The 14,452-nt window shown below is 37.0% G+C and overlaps 5 protein-coding genes across 7 annotated transcripts; 3 read left to right on the plus strand and 2 right to left on the minus strand.

The window, feature by feature from the left end:
- The first annotated feature begins 141 nt into the window (after positions 1–141).
- LOC106400706 (probable LRR receptor-like serine/threonine-protein kinase At1g05700) lies at positions 142–6,418 on the plus strand. Its single transcript, XM_013841078.3, has 10 exons — positions 142–328; positions 417–954; positions 1,048–1,523; positions 1,597–1,735; positions 1,817–1,888; positions 2,065–2,136; positions 2,217–2,455; positions 2,538–2,743; positions 3,036–3,415; positions 3,501–6,418. Exons 1-10 carry the CDS (start codon positions 142–144, stop codon positions 3,838–3,840), a joined length of 2,649 nt encoding a protein of 882 aa, XP_013696532.2. The 3' UTR covers positions 3,841–6,418.
- LOC106397462 (transcription factor bHLH153) lies at positions 6,229–8,173 on the plus strand. 3 transcript variants are annotated; one of them, XM_022703027.2, is made up of 6 exons: positions 6,229–6,521; positions 7,148–7,265; positions 7,354–7,419; positions 7,495–7,560; positions 7,643–7,687; positions 7,789–8,173. In XM_022703027.2, the coding sequence occupies exons 2-6, from the start codon at positions 7,158–7,160 to the stop codon at positions 7,942–7,944; spliced, it is 441 nt and encodes a 146-aa protein (XP_022558748.1). In that variant the 5' UTR covers positions 6,229–6,521; positions 7,148–7,157; the 3' UTR covers positions 7,945–8,173. The 3 variants fall into 3 exon arrangements, with proteins under 3 accessions (XP_022558748.1, XP_048613765.1, XP_013693497.1); XM_048757808.1 differs by having other exon boundaries at positions 6,231–6,521; positions 7,154–7,265; positions 7,783–8,173; XM_013838043.3 differs by having other exon boundaries at positions 6,233–6,521; positions 7,783–8,173.
- Positions 8,157–8,719, minus strand: LOC106398221 (inactive protein RESTRICTED TEV MOVEMENT 1-like). Its single transcript, XM_013838811.1, has 2 exons — positions 8,552–8,719; positions 8,157–8,471 (listed from the first exon to the last, which is right to left on the minus strand). The coding sequence occupies exons 1-2, from the start codon at positions 8,717–8,719 to the stop codon at positions 8,157–8,159; spliced, it is 483 nt and encodes a 160-aa protein (XP_013694265.1).
- Positions 8,720–11,031: 2,312 nt separating this feature from the next.
- Positions 11,032–11,308, plus strand: LOC125586862 (the record flags this gene model as incomplete). The annotated part of the gene is made up of 1 exon (XM_048756646.1): positions 11,032–11,308. A coding segment is annotated over one exon (255 nt), but the record flags the coding sequence as incomplete, so codon positions are not given.
- A 1,672-nt stretch (positions 11,309–12,980) lies between these two features.
- On the minus strand, positions 12,981–14,048 carry LOC106397461 (protein RESTRICTED TEV MOVEMENT 1). Its single transcript, XM_013838042.3, has 2 exons — positions 13,770–14,048; positions 12,981–13,414 (listed from the first exon to the last, which is right to left on the minus strand). The coding sequence occupies exons 1-2, from the start codon at positions 14,043–14,045 to the stop codon at positions 13,094–13,096; spliced, it is 597 nt and encodes a 198-aa protein (XP_013693496.2). The 5' UTR covers positions 14,046–14,048; the 3' UTR covers positions 12,981–13,093.
- Positions 14,049–14,452: the final 404 nt, after the last annotated feature.

Consider the following 14,452-nt stretch of genomic DNA (forward strand, 5'->3'; position numbering starts at 1 on the left):
TTGAGTAGTATTGTTTTTCTTTTGTATGGATAATAATTGATATATTCGGCTGGTCATTCGTTTACTTTTGATGGAGATTTGACTTTGCGGTATAGTCAAGATGAGCAAGTAGCTAATATAAATTACTTAAAAACTTCAAATATGTTGAAGTTTGGTCTCAGAGTTTACTTTCAAAACAATTATTTTTTCGAGTTTAAGTACAAGACTTCATCACGTCAAGTTTCAGAAGATCAGACTAAAATGGAAACCTTTCCTGTTCTCTGTTTGATATATTCAGCAGCTTTTGCATTGTGTCTTGTCGCTTCTGCTCTTGCACAAGACCAATCAGGTTCTCTTAATTGGATCCGTTAATAGTATATTTAGCAAAGAAAGTCTAAATATTTACTCTCTTTTTTTTTACGTTGCATGATTCACAGGTTTTATAAGCATCGACTGTGGAATCCCAAGTGGATCATCCTACAAAGACGACACAACGGGCATAAACTACGTCTCAGATTCATCCTTCGTCGAAACAGGAGTCTCCAAATCTGTTTCCTTCACAGCTCAAAGACAGCTTCAAACCCTTAGATGCTTTCCCGAAGGTGCAAAAAACTGCTACACGCTGACTCCAAAGCAAGGGAAAGGCAAGAAGTACCTCGTAAGAGCCAGTTTCATGTACGGTAACTACGACGGAGAGAATGGTTCTCCAGAATTTGATCTGTTTCTCGGTGGAAACATCTGGGACACTGTCTTTCTCACCAATGGATCGGTCGTTGTATCCAAAGAAGTCGTTTACTTGAGCCAAGCAGAGAGAATCTTTGTCTGTTTGGGTAACAAAGGCAAAGGAACTCCATTTATGTCGACGCTAGAGCTTCGGTTTCTCGGCAACGACAATACGACGTATGATTCTCCAAACGGTGCTCTCTTCTTCTCCAGACGCTGGGACTTTGGCTCTCTTATGGACTCACCCGTCAGGTAATGCTCTGTTTCGTACTCTGTTTTTTGCTCTGTTTTGTGTTCTGTTTCTTTGGCTCAAAGTTTCCGTATATCTTTTTAACACTGAATCAGATACGATGAAGACGTGTACGATAGAATCTGGATACCTAGAAACTTTGGATACTGCAGAGAGATCAACACCTCGCTTCATGTGACCTCAGACGATAATAGTTACAACCTTTCAAGTTTGGTGATGAGCACAGCGATGACTCCAACAAACACAACGAACCCAATCACAATGACTTTAGAAAACAGCGATTCAAACGTTAGGTACTTTGCTTACATTCACTTTGCCGAGGTAGAAGATCTTAGCCTCAAACCAAACCTGACCAGAGAGTTCGATATCCGAATCAACGGAGTCACAGTTCATGCTGCCTTCAGTCCCAAGTATCGTCAGACAAATACTTTTGTTCTAAACCCTGAGAGCCAAACAGATATTGTGTTTTCTCTTGTGAGAACCTCCAAGTCTACTCTTCCACCAATTATTAACGCACTAGAGATCTACATCGCAAATAGTTTCTCTCAATCTCTTACTAACGAAGTAGACGGTAGGTGCTAGTAAAATGAACCAACAAGTTTTAGTTTAGTTTTCTCATTTTGATCAATGGTTTTAACATATAGTCAACGCGGTTACGGGTGTAAAGACAAGCTATAAAGTGAAGAGAAACTGGCAAGGAGATCCTTGTTTGCCTAATGACTACCTTTGGGAAGGACTTAACTGTAGTTATGATAGTCTTACTCCTCCAAGAATCACATCATTGTAAGTGTAGTTTAATCTTCATCTCTTCTTGATCAGCTCAAAGATTCTGTAACTTAACTTAAATTCGTTGCTTGGATGCAGGAACTTATCTTCTAGCGAGTTAACTGGTCAGTTATCGCCGTCCTTCTCCAACCTCACAATGATTCAAGAGCTGTGAGTTAATCGAATCTATGTTTTTTTTTTTTCATTTTTTTGGTCAAGAATCCAACTCAAGATTAGGGTACCAATTTTTTGTAGTGTTAAAGATTTTCTTGACTTGAACAAGGCAACTCTATAGTCTTCTTATAATAATTTTTTTTACAAAACTATGTTATCTTCTTAACCGACAGAGACTTATCAAACAATGGCTTAAGCGGAGAGATACCAGAGTTTCTGACAAGACTGAAGTTCTTGAGAGTTTTGTAAGTACTAACAAATTGATACAACGATTAAAAAAATTAGGTCGATAAGGTTGGACTCTGAATCTTTATAGTATCTGTAGAAATCTAGAGAAAAACAAGCTAACAGGTTCAGTTCCATCCGAGCTATTAGAAAGATCAAAGACAGGATCACTCACCTTAAGGGTTGGGGAGAATAAAGGACTCTGCAGCGAGATTTCTTGCGGAAAAAGCAACAAAAAAACACTAGTGACCGCGTTTGCGGCATCATTTACAGCATTGTTCATTCTCCTGTTGTTGTCTGGTGTGTTTTGGAAGATCAAGAACCGAAGAAAGAAGTCTGGTAAAAAAAATCTTATCTTATTAGTTATTACATATATGTTTAGTTTATCATGGTGCCAATTGTTAGAATTTCTCTTGCATAGTAAACTCTGCGGTTGTGAAGGCAAAATCAGAGAACAAGTTACTGTTTACATATGAAGACGTTGTGAAGATGACAAATAACTTCGGTCGTGTCCTCGGCAGAGGAGGGTTTGGAACAGTCTACCATGGCTACTATAACAACCTTCAAGTCGCTGTTAAACTTTTATCAGAAACATCAGCTCAGGGATTCAAAGAGTTTCGCTCCGAGGTAATGTAAAATCTCAGATACTGATACCAGAAGGATAAATGATCTATAGTTAAGCTCTAACTAGACGTTTTTTTATATGCCAAGCTGATGGACTAAGCGTTATAACAAAATATTTATTTATTTATTATATTTTATAGATTTATATTACCAATTTTTTAAAAAATTTAATTATAAAATTATTTTGACAATACAAAATCCAAAATCAGACAATTTCGTGAACTTACACTAACATTGTGAGTTGATTTAACCGATTAGACCGATTTTTACAACATTGCATGTATATTTCATATAGGTTGAAGTTCTTGTGAGGGTTCATCATGTAAACCTCACTGCACTCATCGGTTACTTCCACGAAGCTGATCAAATGGGGTTGATCTATGAGTTCATGGCTAATGGAAACATGGCTGATCATCTCTCTGGAAAGTATGACGGTACATTGAGCTGGAGACAAAGGCTTCAGATTGCACTCGATGCAGCACAAGGTCTTGAGTATCTTCACTGTGGATGCAAACCTCCTATAGTTCACAGAGATGTGAAGACTTCGAACATATTGTTGAACGAAAAGAACAGAGCTAAGCTTGCGGATTTTGGACTCTCGAGGAGTTTTCAGACAGAGAGTCGATCTCACGTATCTACTCTTGTCGCTGGAACTCCTGGATATCTCGATCCGCTGTCAGTTTTCTCTCTTTTGTCTCCCCAACAATTTAACAAAAAAAATAATAATAATTGAATAATTGTTTTTGTTTTGTTTGTGTAGATGCTTTGAGACAAATGGGCTAAACGAGAAGAGTGACATTTACAGTTTTGGAGTTGTTCTGTTGGAGATGATTACGGGCAAGACTGCGATCAGTGAGTCGCAGAGGAAGCGTGTTCATGTGAGTGATTGGGTGATATCGATCTTGAAGTCTACTAATGATGTGAACAACGTTATAGATTCCAAAATGGTCAAAGATTTTGATGCGAACTCTGTTTGGAAAGTTGTGGAGCTTGCGCTGGCGTCTGTTTCACAGAACGTTTCTGAGAGGCCAAACATGCAGCAGATTGTTAGAGGACTGAATGAGTGTCTTCAAACAGAAGAGTGTGACAAGAATTATTGATGTCAACACCACAAGTGTGTAGAAGTAAAGGGGTTGGAAATGTAAAATGTGGAAAATTTGGGGGTGTTTTTGTAAGTTTGTGCTGTGACAAGAATTATTGATGTCAACACCACAAGTGTGTAGAAGTAAAGGGGTTGGAAATGTAAAATGTGGAAAATTTGGGGGTGTTTTTGTAAGTTTGTGCTGTGTATCTTAAAGCCCTAAAATAGTTGAATAATGAGTAATTCTCATGTTGTGACTTGTGATTCAAGCTTCTTAGCAGATTGGTTCTCTTGTTTGAGGGATAGGATAAATCTACGGTGTTACATTGCAGTTTTGAAAGCCCATATATCAATTTACCGGGCCGGCAATAAAAGTTTTGGAAGCCCATATGGTTTGCTTTCAAGAAACAAAGGAAGAAAAAAAAATGAGAGGAGAAAAGAAGATGGTGACAGGGAGACAAAGACCAAAGCAGCAGCGTGGGGACCCCACGTACCTTTTGAAGAAAACGCTGATTCATTTGGACTTTTGAGACGCACGGTCTGTGCCGCTGTCCCTACAAATCTTCTGTTTAACTCACGCGATCGCTCACTCCACGGCTTCGTTTTCAAAACGTGCTTTTTGTTATCGCGCAGCGTGAATGATTCACAGCGCGAGTTCAGTTTTCCGTGCATGCGCGCGCGTCTCGCGAGCGTCTATCTCTGATTTTGGGTTGACGTCAGATAAATCTAATTTTGTCTTACTTGTAAATTTTAAAATAAAAACTCTTGAACACAAAAACTTCGTAAACATATATAGTATGGGGCAAAGATAATACTCAGTGCTTGTGATTAATTAACAGAGATTAATGTTCCAATTGTATTAGTATGATTACGTGTATGTGTATGATATTTCTAAACAATCATGGTAGAAGTTAAGTAGTACATTGGTTGAGAATTGATGATATTATGTGCAATGGATTTGATTGATTGATTTATACATTTGTACTGATATGTCAACAACTCCGAGACTTGTACTGGCTGTGTGACTAGCTAGAGTCCGATGCGTTAACCTCTTCTCTGGCTGATAGCTTTATTGGTTAATTTCAAAGAGAAGAGAACAAAATTCAAATGTTACAAAAAAAAAAAAGAACAAAATTCAAAAGAAAGAAAAGGGCCAAAAAGTGGAAAGGGTTGCACATAGATAGAATTGGTCAAATATTTAGACAAAAGCTCAGTGAATAACCTACCAAATGTCACTGTCAAACTAGAAAAAAAAAAGTTATAATATTCAGTCTGTAATGATAATAATGAGTGATGTTGAAAATAATAAAAGCCAATTTTACCTGGGACTGATATGACTACGACTACGACGACCTCTCTCCATCCCCATAGGTTGTATAATAGCTGTCAGATTATGATAGAAAAATATCAAATGGTTACCACGAGAGTAGTATCATCATTAGGGAATTTAATTTCTTATTGGTATAGTAAGTAGTAGTCCTAAGTAATAAGGAGTAGTGATTTTTTATTTATTTATTTTTATATAAGTAGTGATTTTTTTTTTTTTGAAGAACTTATATAAATAGTGATTATAGTGGAGTATTCACTGTTTTTTCTCAACAGTTGAAGACATTTTTAAAAAATCAACGTGAATATTAATGTTTTCGTAACTTTGATAGATTGCTAAATGTCAAACACAGTTTAGTTATTCCGGGTGAAACAAAAGGCAACTAGTCTTCTCGATTAGGAAGTATAAGTCTTTTACTCTTTAGTCATCTGTTACAACTTCAACCATTAAAAATAGTTTGCACATTTGTCAAATGGTAGGTGGTAGATGATAATGTTGAAGATCTGATTTATACAAGGTAACTACTCCATCGGAAATTTCATTGAAGAGTGGTGTCTAGAGAAGGCAAATGAATAATGTATGGATTGTATAAAAATTATGGGACATCATTTAAATCTGAAGCCCTATGCATGCAACTGAAGATATACAATCCCAACGTCTTTATCCAACCTCTGGTTTGGGGTTGAGACTTTTAGGAATAAACTAACTAACTTGCTTTGATAAGTCCAGCTCAACAAAATTATAAACCACCACAAGTTTGAAACTAGCTACTAATCTAAAAAACTTAGCATATACTAATATGTATCTAAATACGTTATATTTGCCGACAAAATGTCATTACTTGCCCCCACAAATTTTTTTTTTTTTTTTTTTTTTTTAACCGTGGCGATCCGGCAACCGAGGTCAACCGACTAATCCCACCAAGTCTGCAACAGCCACGTAATTTCCTCCCCATGAATTAGTATGGAGGGCCCGGGTAACCAACACGATTCGAACAGCCCCACAAAAATGTTGAGAGGAAAAAGACATATAGAAAGCAGTTCCAGTTCCTTTCTATATTTCTTTCGTTTGGTTTTAGCATTCACAGAATCAAAGACACAGTTTCTTCTTCTTCTTCTCTATCTCTCTCTTTTTCTAAAGAAACGAGTTCATTTTCACTCAAGCCTGGGATCTTCATCAAGAACTGATTTCGCGTTACAGCACGATCATGAACGCCATTAACGAAGGAAAAGACTGGAGTATATACTAAATACCAGTTAGACTGAGAAAACTCAAAAGAGAAAGAAACATTTATGTGTGTTTATCGGGTGTTGTGTTGTCAAGAAGCTGTAAGGACAAAAACAAAGCTTTTTATTAGTTTCCTCTACCAATTTGTGAGTTTCTCTCTCTCTCTCTTTCCCTCTCTCTCTTTTTTTTGCTCTGTTTGGTTTCTCCATTTCTGGTTTAACTACTCTCTCTTGTTCTTGGTTCTATTAATTTCAGTCGGATTAGGTTTTGATTATCGTTCAGACAATTCACCTGATCAAAAACGTTCCCATCTTTGATAGTGTTAAATGTTTTACTCATATAGTTATAGTTTTAAGTTAATTCAATAATTCTATTCTGATCCATGGAAGATTCTGTGTGGGGTTTCTCTTGTTTGTTAGGGAAGCAAGTGATTCATGCATATAAGATGTTATTGTCAGTTCATGAGTAATACGGAAAAACAATTTAAGCAAGTTATGATAAGATATTCTGTTTGAGCTTATAGTTGTGCTAATGAATCCTTAAAATAATGCTTAAGCTGATGTGAACTCCTCGCCTACTTCGTTGACCAATGACTGTACCTTTTGTCTTGGTTTAATATTCTTAATCCATGTCCTGTCTCCCAATGCATTGGTTGGTCCAAAAACATTCATAGATCTTTGTAATCAATCGTATTGGTCTCTATAAAATTGCATTAGGATGGTAACGTCTCGTACATCATGTCAATTCTCATTTCTTGATGTTTTTCTCATAGACAAAGGGGGATGGATTTTTCTAGTAACGCCGGAATGATGATGGAGAATAAGAGGAATGTCGTCTGCTCTCTCGAAGAAAGCAACATCAAACGCCACAAGTCTGATCTCTCTTCCAAGGTACTGCTTGTTTAGTCTTCCATCTTTTGGCCTTATTAGACCAAAGAGTGTAGTTTAGCGAAACTTTGTTCTCTTTATGGTTAAACAGGAGAGGAAGGACAAAGTGGGAGAACGTATCTCGGCTCTTCAACAGATAGTTTCCCCTTACGGAAAGGTAACTTTCTCTGATTAGAAAACCATGAGTTTTCATCTCTTTTCTCTTAACCTACTTTTGACAAAAATGCCACAGACCGACATTGCGTCAGTTCTTCTAGACGCGATGCACTACATAGAGTTTCTTCACGAGCAAGTCAAGGTCTGTATTCTTCTCTTCACCCGTCAAATACCATTGCCCAGCATGGTTATAACATCTGAGTTTTCATGTTCTTTTTGAACAGGTTCTAAGCGCCCCGTATCTGCAAACAGTGTCCACTGCTACGCTGGTGAGCATGCACTTGAATCTTGAACATATTATACTTTTGTTCACTATGTCCTGAGAGCTCGAATACATTCCACCTAATATTTTCTTTATAACTAGGTGGAGATGGAGCAGTACAGCCTGAGCAACAGAGGATTGTGTCTTGCTCCAATGGAGTTTACAGCTGGAGTTGCTCAAAGCAACGGAGCTGATATATGGGCGTCAGTGAAGACTCCTCCATCTCCAGCTTTAAATGTCAAGTCTCAGTCACCCTTCAGATGACCGCTTCAGACTCTCCACAACCTACTAAGAATATCTTTCTCTTAAAGCCCAATGAAGAATAACAACTTTTTTTATGATTTTAGACGGACACATAAACACGTTTTTAGAACAGCTTATGGTTGGCAATGGTCTGTTATTTATTTAAATGCTTAATGCATACCCTTATTCGGGGACTTATGTAGAGTTTTAGAAAAATTAAATTTTTGAAAGCTTTATCTTTCCTTTGGAATCTCTGAGTCAGAGTTGGGTGATGACATTGTTTTAGGATTAAAATAGGCACCGATAGATAAGAGACCACAGGAGTAATAGGTTCCATGAAAACCACCAAATCGACGAGACTCTCCAAGCCTAAATGAAAAACTTTTCTCTGAGCTCAATGTATACAAGCCTTGGCTGGCTAGACCGAAGGGACCGTACTCCTTGATGTTGGTGGTGAATGTGAGCTGTTTGATATTATAAGAATCGCCAGAAGTGTTATATAGACCACTGATTCCACAAATGTACTCAGCCGGATGGTTCAACTCAATCTGCAGACAGTTATGTCAAAGTTAATATTGAAGAAAAAAAGAAGATAAAGGCAAATGAAGATCATTGCATGGCTTCTTACGGTGTGGAACTGGTCTCTATTGCTTTGAAGACCATATTCATCTGATAAAACGTACTTGCTATCTTCCACGTATTGGAACTGGATTGACGTTATCCCAAGGTCTCCTTCGGTAAGAAGGATCTGGGAGATTTCGTGGTGACCTTTTAGATCAAAATGCCGAGGATTCATGCAAAGTCGAGGATTCGTAAGTAAACTCCAGAAAGATGGAGGATCCGTTTGGTTATTCCTCCCTGATGGACCAAGTTTGATCATCCTTCTCTTCAAAATGTTCGCTCACTTTTTTTTGTAGATAAAAGAGCGAACATGGTTTGCACAGAAAGGAAAGAGATCGAGTGAATATGTATAGCGAGGTGAGCTTAGTAGTAATGGCTGGTGATGCTTAAATGCAATAGTACGACTCCTTGCATATCAAACGTTCCCACTTCCCAATATATACAATGTACCTTGTAAACATGCAAATACTTAATTAGTGCCTAGTCTGATTTCTAGGAATGTGTTATCTGTCTTTATTAATACTAATTACACCTTGAGAGAAGAGTGAAGACGACGATGAACAAAGTTTTCAAGGCATGCATGTCCCGTTGATCATATACTGTTTCTCAATTAAAACACTATATTCCTCATGCATGGAACCATACATTAATTTATTTATTTATAGCGAAATTTGCATAAGTATTCATGTATAATTTTGATTATCGTTCGTTCATAATGAACATTTACTAAACAAATATTACTATCCCTCAGCCCCTTCCCTGCTATAAGGCTGGTGAAGCATTAGGTTTAGGTGACATAAAATATAGGCCAAAATTTTGAAATTATATGTTGCTTAAATGGTTAAAGGCAAAGGAGTTTGAGGTTTCTCCACCTTCTGTTCACAATTTCGAACAAGATCCCGAGCAATTTCACACAATTTTTTCATTTACAATTTTAGATTTAACTATATGGGCCAAATTACTTTGACGTGCTTTAGGCCTCAGAAAAGTTTGGGACGGCACTGCTAGCCCAAGACACTCTTTGACTCCATTCCTTCTCCATTGTTTTTATCGTTTTTGGGTTGGACTGTCTTTGGTCTGAGGTAAACACCGATGTAGTGTAGTCCGGATGCATCATCATAAGTCCCATGGAAACTGCGAAAGTGAGAAGATTTCCCAAGTTTAAAAGATAATTTTTCGTAGCTGGAACCGGAGGTACCAAAAGGACCGTATTCACTAGTGTTGGTAGTGAATTTGAGAGATCTAATGTGAGAATTGCTAGCTTTGTATTTGTAATACTCTCCACTTATTCCAGTGATGTATTCGTGCATAGTTCAGTTCTATCTGTTAGGTCCAAAATCATATGTTTTGAGTTATAAACTTATAACCATGAGCATGGATCAAGCTGCTATATACTCGTACTAATTAGCCAAATATTTTATATTCTATCCTGTGGGTAGGGTAACTAGTTAAAAAAAAACTTATACGTGTCCTTGTGATCTAATATCAAATATTAGCTAAAAATGATCATGTTCTTAGATTGCTAGCTTCTTTACCGCTTATGAATGGAATTGGAATCCGCCGAAGGATGTATTCTTCTTTATAAAACTTTTTCACCAAAGCATACCAATTCACAGAATTTTCATCAGATTGCATACAAACAAGTATTGATGTCTCTTTTTTTTTTTTTTTTTGAAAGAATTTTAAATTTATTCACTTCAAAAAACCTTTGTACAACCTAATGCTTATTGTTATATACATAGGATCAAAATTTTAATAGCCTTTGTGAAGGAAAAAAGAAAAATGGATTCTCATCTCCTCCAGAACCATACTTCCATTGCTTTCTCGTGCTTCCACCCTGGTCTGCGTAGCGACGAGATTCTGTTCCTAACCAGCTTATCTATGTAGAGAATCAGAAGAGAAGCTGGCTTTGGAGGCTCTCCCACGCGTCGCGCATTCCTCTCAAACCAAATGGCATAGACCAAAGCTTGGAAACAGTATCTAAACAGAAAGGTCAGGGTTCTGCTCTGCAGTCCAGTTTCCAGCTTCCTAATCAGACGACTCCACTTGCTCGAAACTCCCAAGCCTGCCAAGTCTTTGATAGTTCCTCGCCAAACTACCTCAGAGTACGTACATTCGAAAAACAAGTGGTCTCTGGTTTCTGCAGCAGATTTGCAGAGCCAGCAAGTAGACATAGCTTGAGGGTTCCACTTCAGCAAACGATCACCCGTTGACAATCTATTATGGACCGCGATCCATGTAATGAAAGAGTATTTTGGAGTAGCTTCCGGGAACCAAACTCCTTTACTCCAAGGGACCGTCGGGGTGTGAGTGCGTATGAGGAGCCATGTTTGAGAGGTAGAAAACTCAGAACGGTAGTCTCCATTCACTCTCTTCCAAAGACATAAATCCTCCTCCTGACTAAGACCAATATCCCTGAGCGTAGTTATCTCCTGCTCAATACTCCTTAGTACATCAGTCCTGCGCCTCCGACATCTATAGGACTGAACTGCCCTTTCCACAGTGGCATTGATCGGAATTCCTAAGTCAATGCAACCTCGATCTCCAGTCAAATCAATCAGCTTGCCCAGCGAAGACCATTCATCATACCAGAAGGAAGTCGTTGAGCCATTTCGAATATCTACTCTTGCTAGCTGCGAGGCAAGTGGTCGAAGCTTTAGCAGTTTCTTCCACATCCACGAGCCTAGAGAGCTTGTGTCTTTTACATTCCAGAAGGGCCCTTCTCTTATGAGATATCTGTGAATCCATTGAACCCACAGAGTTGATCTGGCCGAGAGTATACGCCAAATCAGTTTTAGACATGAGACCTTATTTGCTTCCTCTAATGATCTCAGCCCTAAACCTCCCTCCTCTTTCGGGGTGCAGACATCAGCCCAAGCTATCTTGGCTTTCTGAGTAGATAGAACAGGCCCTGACCAGAGAAACGCTGAGCAGATGCTGTTTATTTCTTGAATACACTGATTGGAGAGGCGAAACGCTGACATCCAGAAGTTTATCAAGCTGTAGATAACCGATCCAATCAACTGTACCCTTCCCGCAAAGGTTAGATGCCTTGCTGTCCAGGAACTGATCTTTGATCTAATTCTTGCAAGCAGAGGCGAGTAATCAGTTACTGACATTTTCTTCGACATCAGCGGAAGACCGAGATATCTAACCGGTAGGGAACCAGCTTCGAAAGGGAACTGCTCAAGGATGGCAGCACTCACATCTTCTGTTACCCCAGCCATATAAAGAGTAGACTTCGCTAGACTAATATTCAGTCCCGACATCTTCGCAAACTCTTTAAAAACCTCAAGAATACCTTCAATCGATCTTTGCTTCCCGTCTGAGAAGACAAGAACATCATCAGCAAAGCTGAGATGCGTGAGACTTAGTTCCTGGCAATAGGGATGATATCCAATGCGCTTCAATTGATGTCTCTTTTATGTTATGACATGATCTGAGATCGAAGATGTCTATGTCATTGATGAAGCTTCTGATATTCTTGGATATTAATTACGTCATGAGACTTTGGCTTGAAAGTGGAACTCTGGCAATGCACTACGTTACAAGCTCGTAAGGAAGATGATATGAGAACCTTTATCTTAGACTATTTTCTTGCTGCCATTGCCATATTTTTATCGAGGATGATGAAGCAAGAAGGTGACCAAGAAATTTAATTGTTACCTTTAAAATGAGCAACAACTCTTTAAAATTTAATTGTTACCTTCATTTTTTTTCTTCAAAATTTGAAGCACTTAAAAAATGAATCAACATGTTCTCCAATAGTTTACTATATTTTTCTACAAAAATGAATATTCTAAGTATATTTATCACCACTTTATAATTAATTATTAATAACACTTTATATTTTTCAAATGTACTAATTTTACCATCTATTTGTTTTAAGAGTAATCCGACCCAATTACAATTTATTATAAGTTAAAAAATATTTTATGATATAATTATTACACTAAAGAAAAATAAATAAACAAAGAATTTTAGATTTTGTAGAGAAACACCAAATACATATATTTCTTATGTGAGGAGCCAAGTATTTTGAAACAAAAATGAATTTATTTTATTCTAAATTCTTCTAAATCAAACATAAAATTCTTGGAAATTAATAATTTTATGTTCTTCGTTATTAACATTTAATTAGATAAAATATATAATAATATAAACTTTGAACTTAATTATGTGACATTAACACTTATAATTTATTGAAATATAAAATAACAATAAGTTAAAATCAAGAATTAGTTTGAGATTCATGAACTAACGCGAAACAAAGAGTAACGTAATGAAAAATAAAATGATCGATATTCCGGTGAATGATTTAACGTACGATCACACTCACATTCCGCAGAGTGTAGCAGCAACAACATGCGCTACTTTGTACGGCTCATTAGTTATCGTTGATCATATACTGTTTCTCAATTAAAACACTATACTCCTCACGCATGCAACCATACATTAGTTTATTTATTTATAGGGACATTTTCATATGTATTCATGTATAATTTTGATTATCGTTTGTTCATAGTAAACATTCAGTAAAAAAATATTATTATCCCAAGACAATCTTTGACTCCAGTTCTTTTGCATTGCTTTTATCTATTTTGGGTTGAACTGTTTTAGGCCTGAGGTAAAAACCGATGTACTGTAGTCCGGATGCATCGTAAGTCCCATGGAAACCGCCAAGCTGAGGAGATCTCCCGAGTTTAAACGAGAATTTTTCGTTGCTGGAACTGGAGGTATAACCAAAAGGACCGTATTCACTAGTGTTGGTAGTGAATTTGAGAGATCTTATGTGAGGATTGCTACCTTCGTATTTGTAACACTCTCCACTTATTCCAATTATGAACTCGTGCGGATAGGTCAGCTCTATCTGCAGGATCCAAAATCACATGTTTGAGTTCTAAACTTATAACCATGATCATGGATCAAGCTGTTATATACTCGTACTAATTAACCATATATATTCTTTACTCTATCATGTGGGTAACTACTTCAAAAATAAAAAAAAACTTATCATGTGTCTCTTGTGATCTAGAATCAAATATTAGCTAAAACAATCAAGTTTGACGATAATTATTTGTTTGTTTTGTAAAAGGTTTATGAAATAAATCTTCTTATAATAAAGTGAATCCCTAATCCAAGATGTTTCATATTGGTTGTTCTTAGCGTTTAGTTTGTAAATAAAAATTGTGATGGAGAAAAAGAAGAGTAAAAATCAGACTTACAACGTCAAACATGTTGCCCAAACCTGGACCGTGACAGTCGGATAAAACAAACTTTCCGTCTACCACGAACTGGAACTGAATAGACATGATTCCTGAGGCATTATGAGATATAAAGATCTGAGAGAGGATGCCATTGTGACTTCCTTCATCCCAGTTAACAATTGTTGTGCTTCTAGCATCATGCTTCCCTACTGGTCCTATCTTCATCAACTTTCCTTCCATTCTTTTACGACCAACTCTCTTAAGCTTTCTTATTGATGTTATGTTTAATTTCATACAATATAGCCCATATCTTTAAATAGTTCTCTAAGTTTGAAGCCTCGGATTGGAATATTCCTTTCCAATCTTGTTAAACTTCTGATTTCATTTTTCCAGTACTTTATTACTTTATATAATTTTAGGGGTAGTCTTCTACATTTTGAAATATTCCAATCTTGCATCACGTGTAACAATCAAATCCCTTCCAGAGAGATTATTCGTTTGTTCATTTCCTCATAATAAAGAAGATTGCCTGTTTTTATTGCAATGCCCCTCATATATTAACTTGTCTATTTTTTTACTCATTTAACAATTATTTCCATGAAATTCATGAGATGTTCAATCATATGTTAAGCTTTGAATGCCTAATGAACCAACAAAATGTTCAAATGCACTAATGCAGAGTATAAACTAACAATGTTAAA

This window comes from Brassica napus, chromosome C5 (assembly GCF_020379485.1).
Source record: "Brassica napus cultivar Da-Ae chromosome C5, Da-Ae, whole genome shotgun sequence".
NCBI lineage: Eukaryota > Viridiplantae > Streptophyta > Magnoliopsida > Brassicales > Brassicaceae > Brassica > Brassica napus.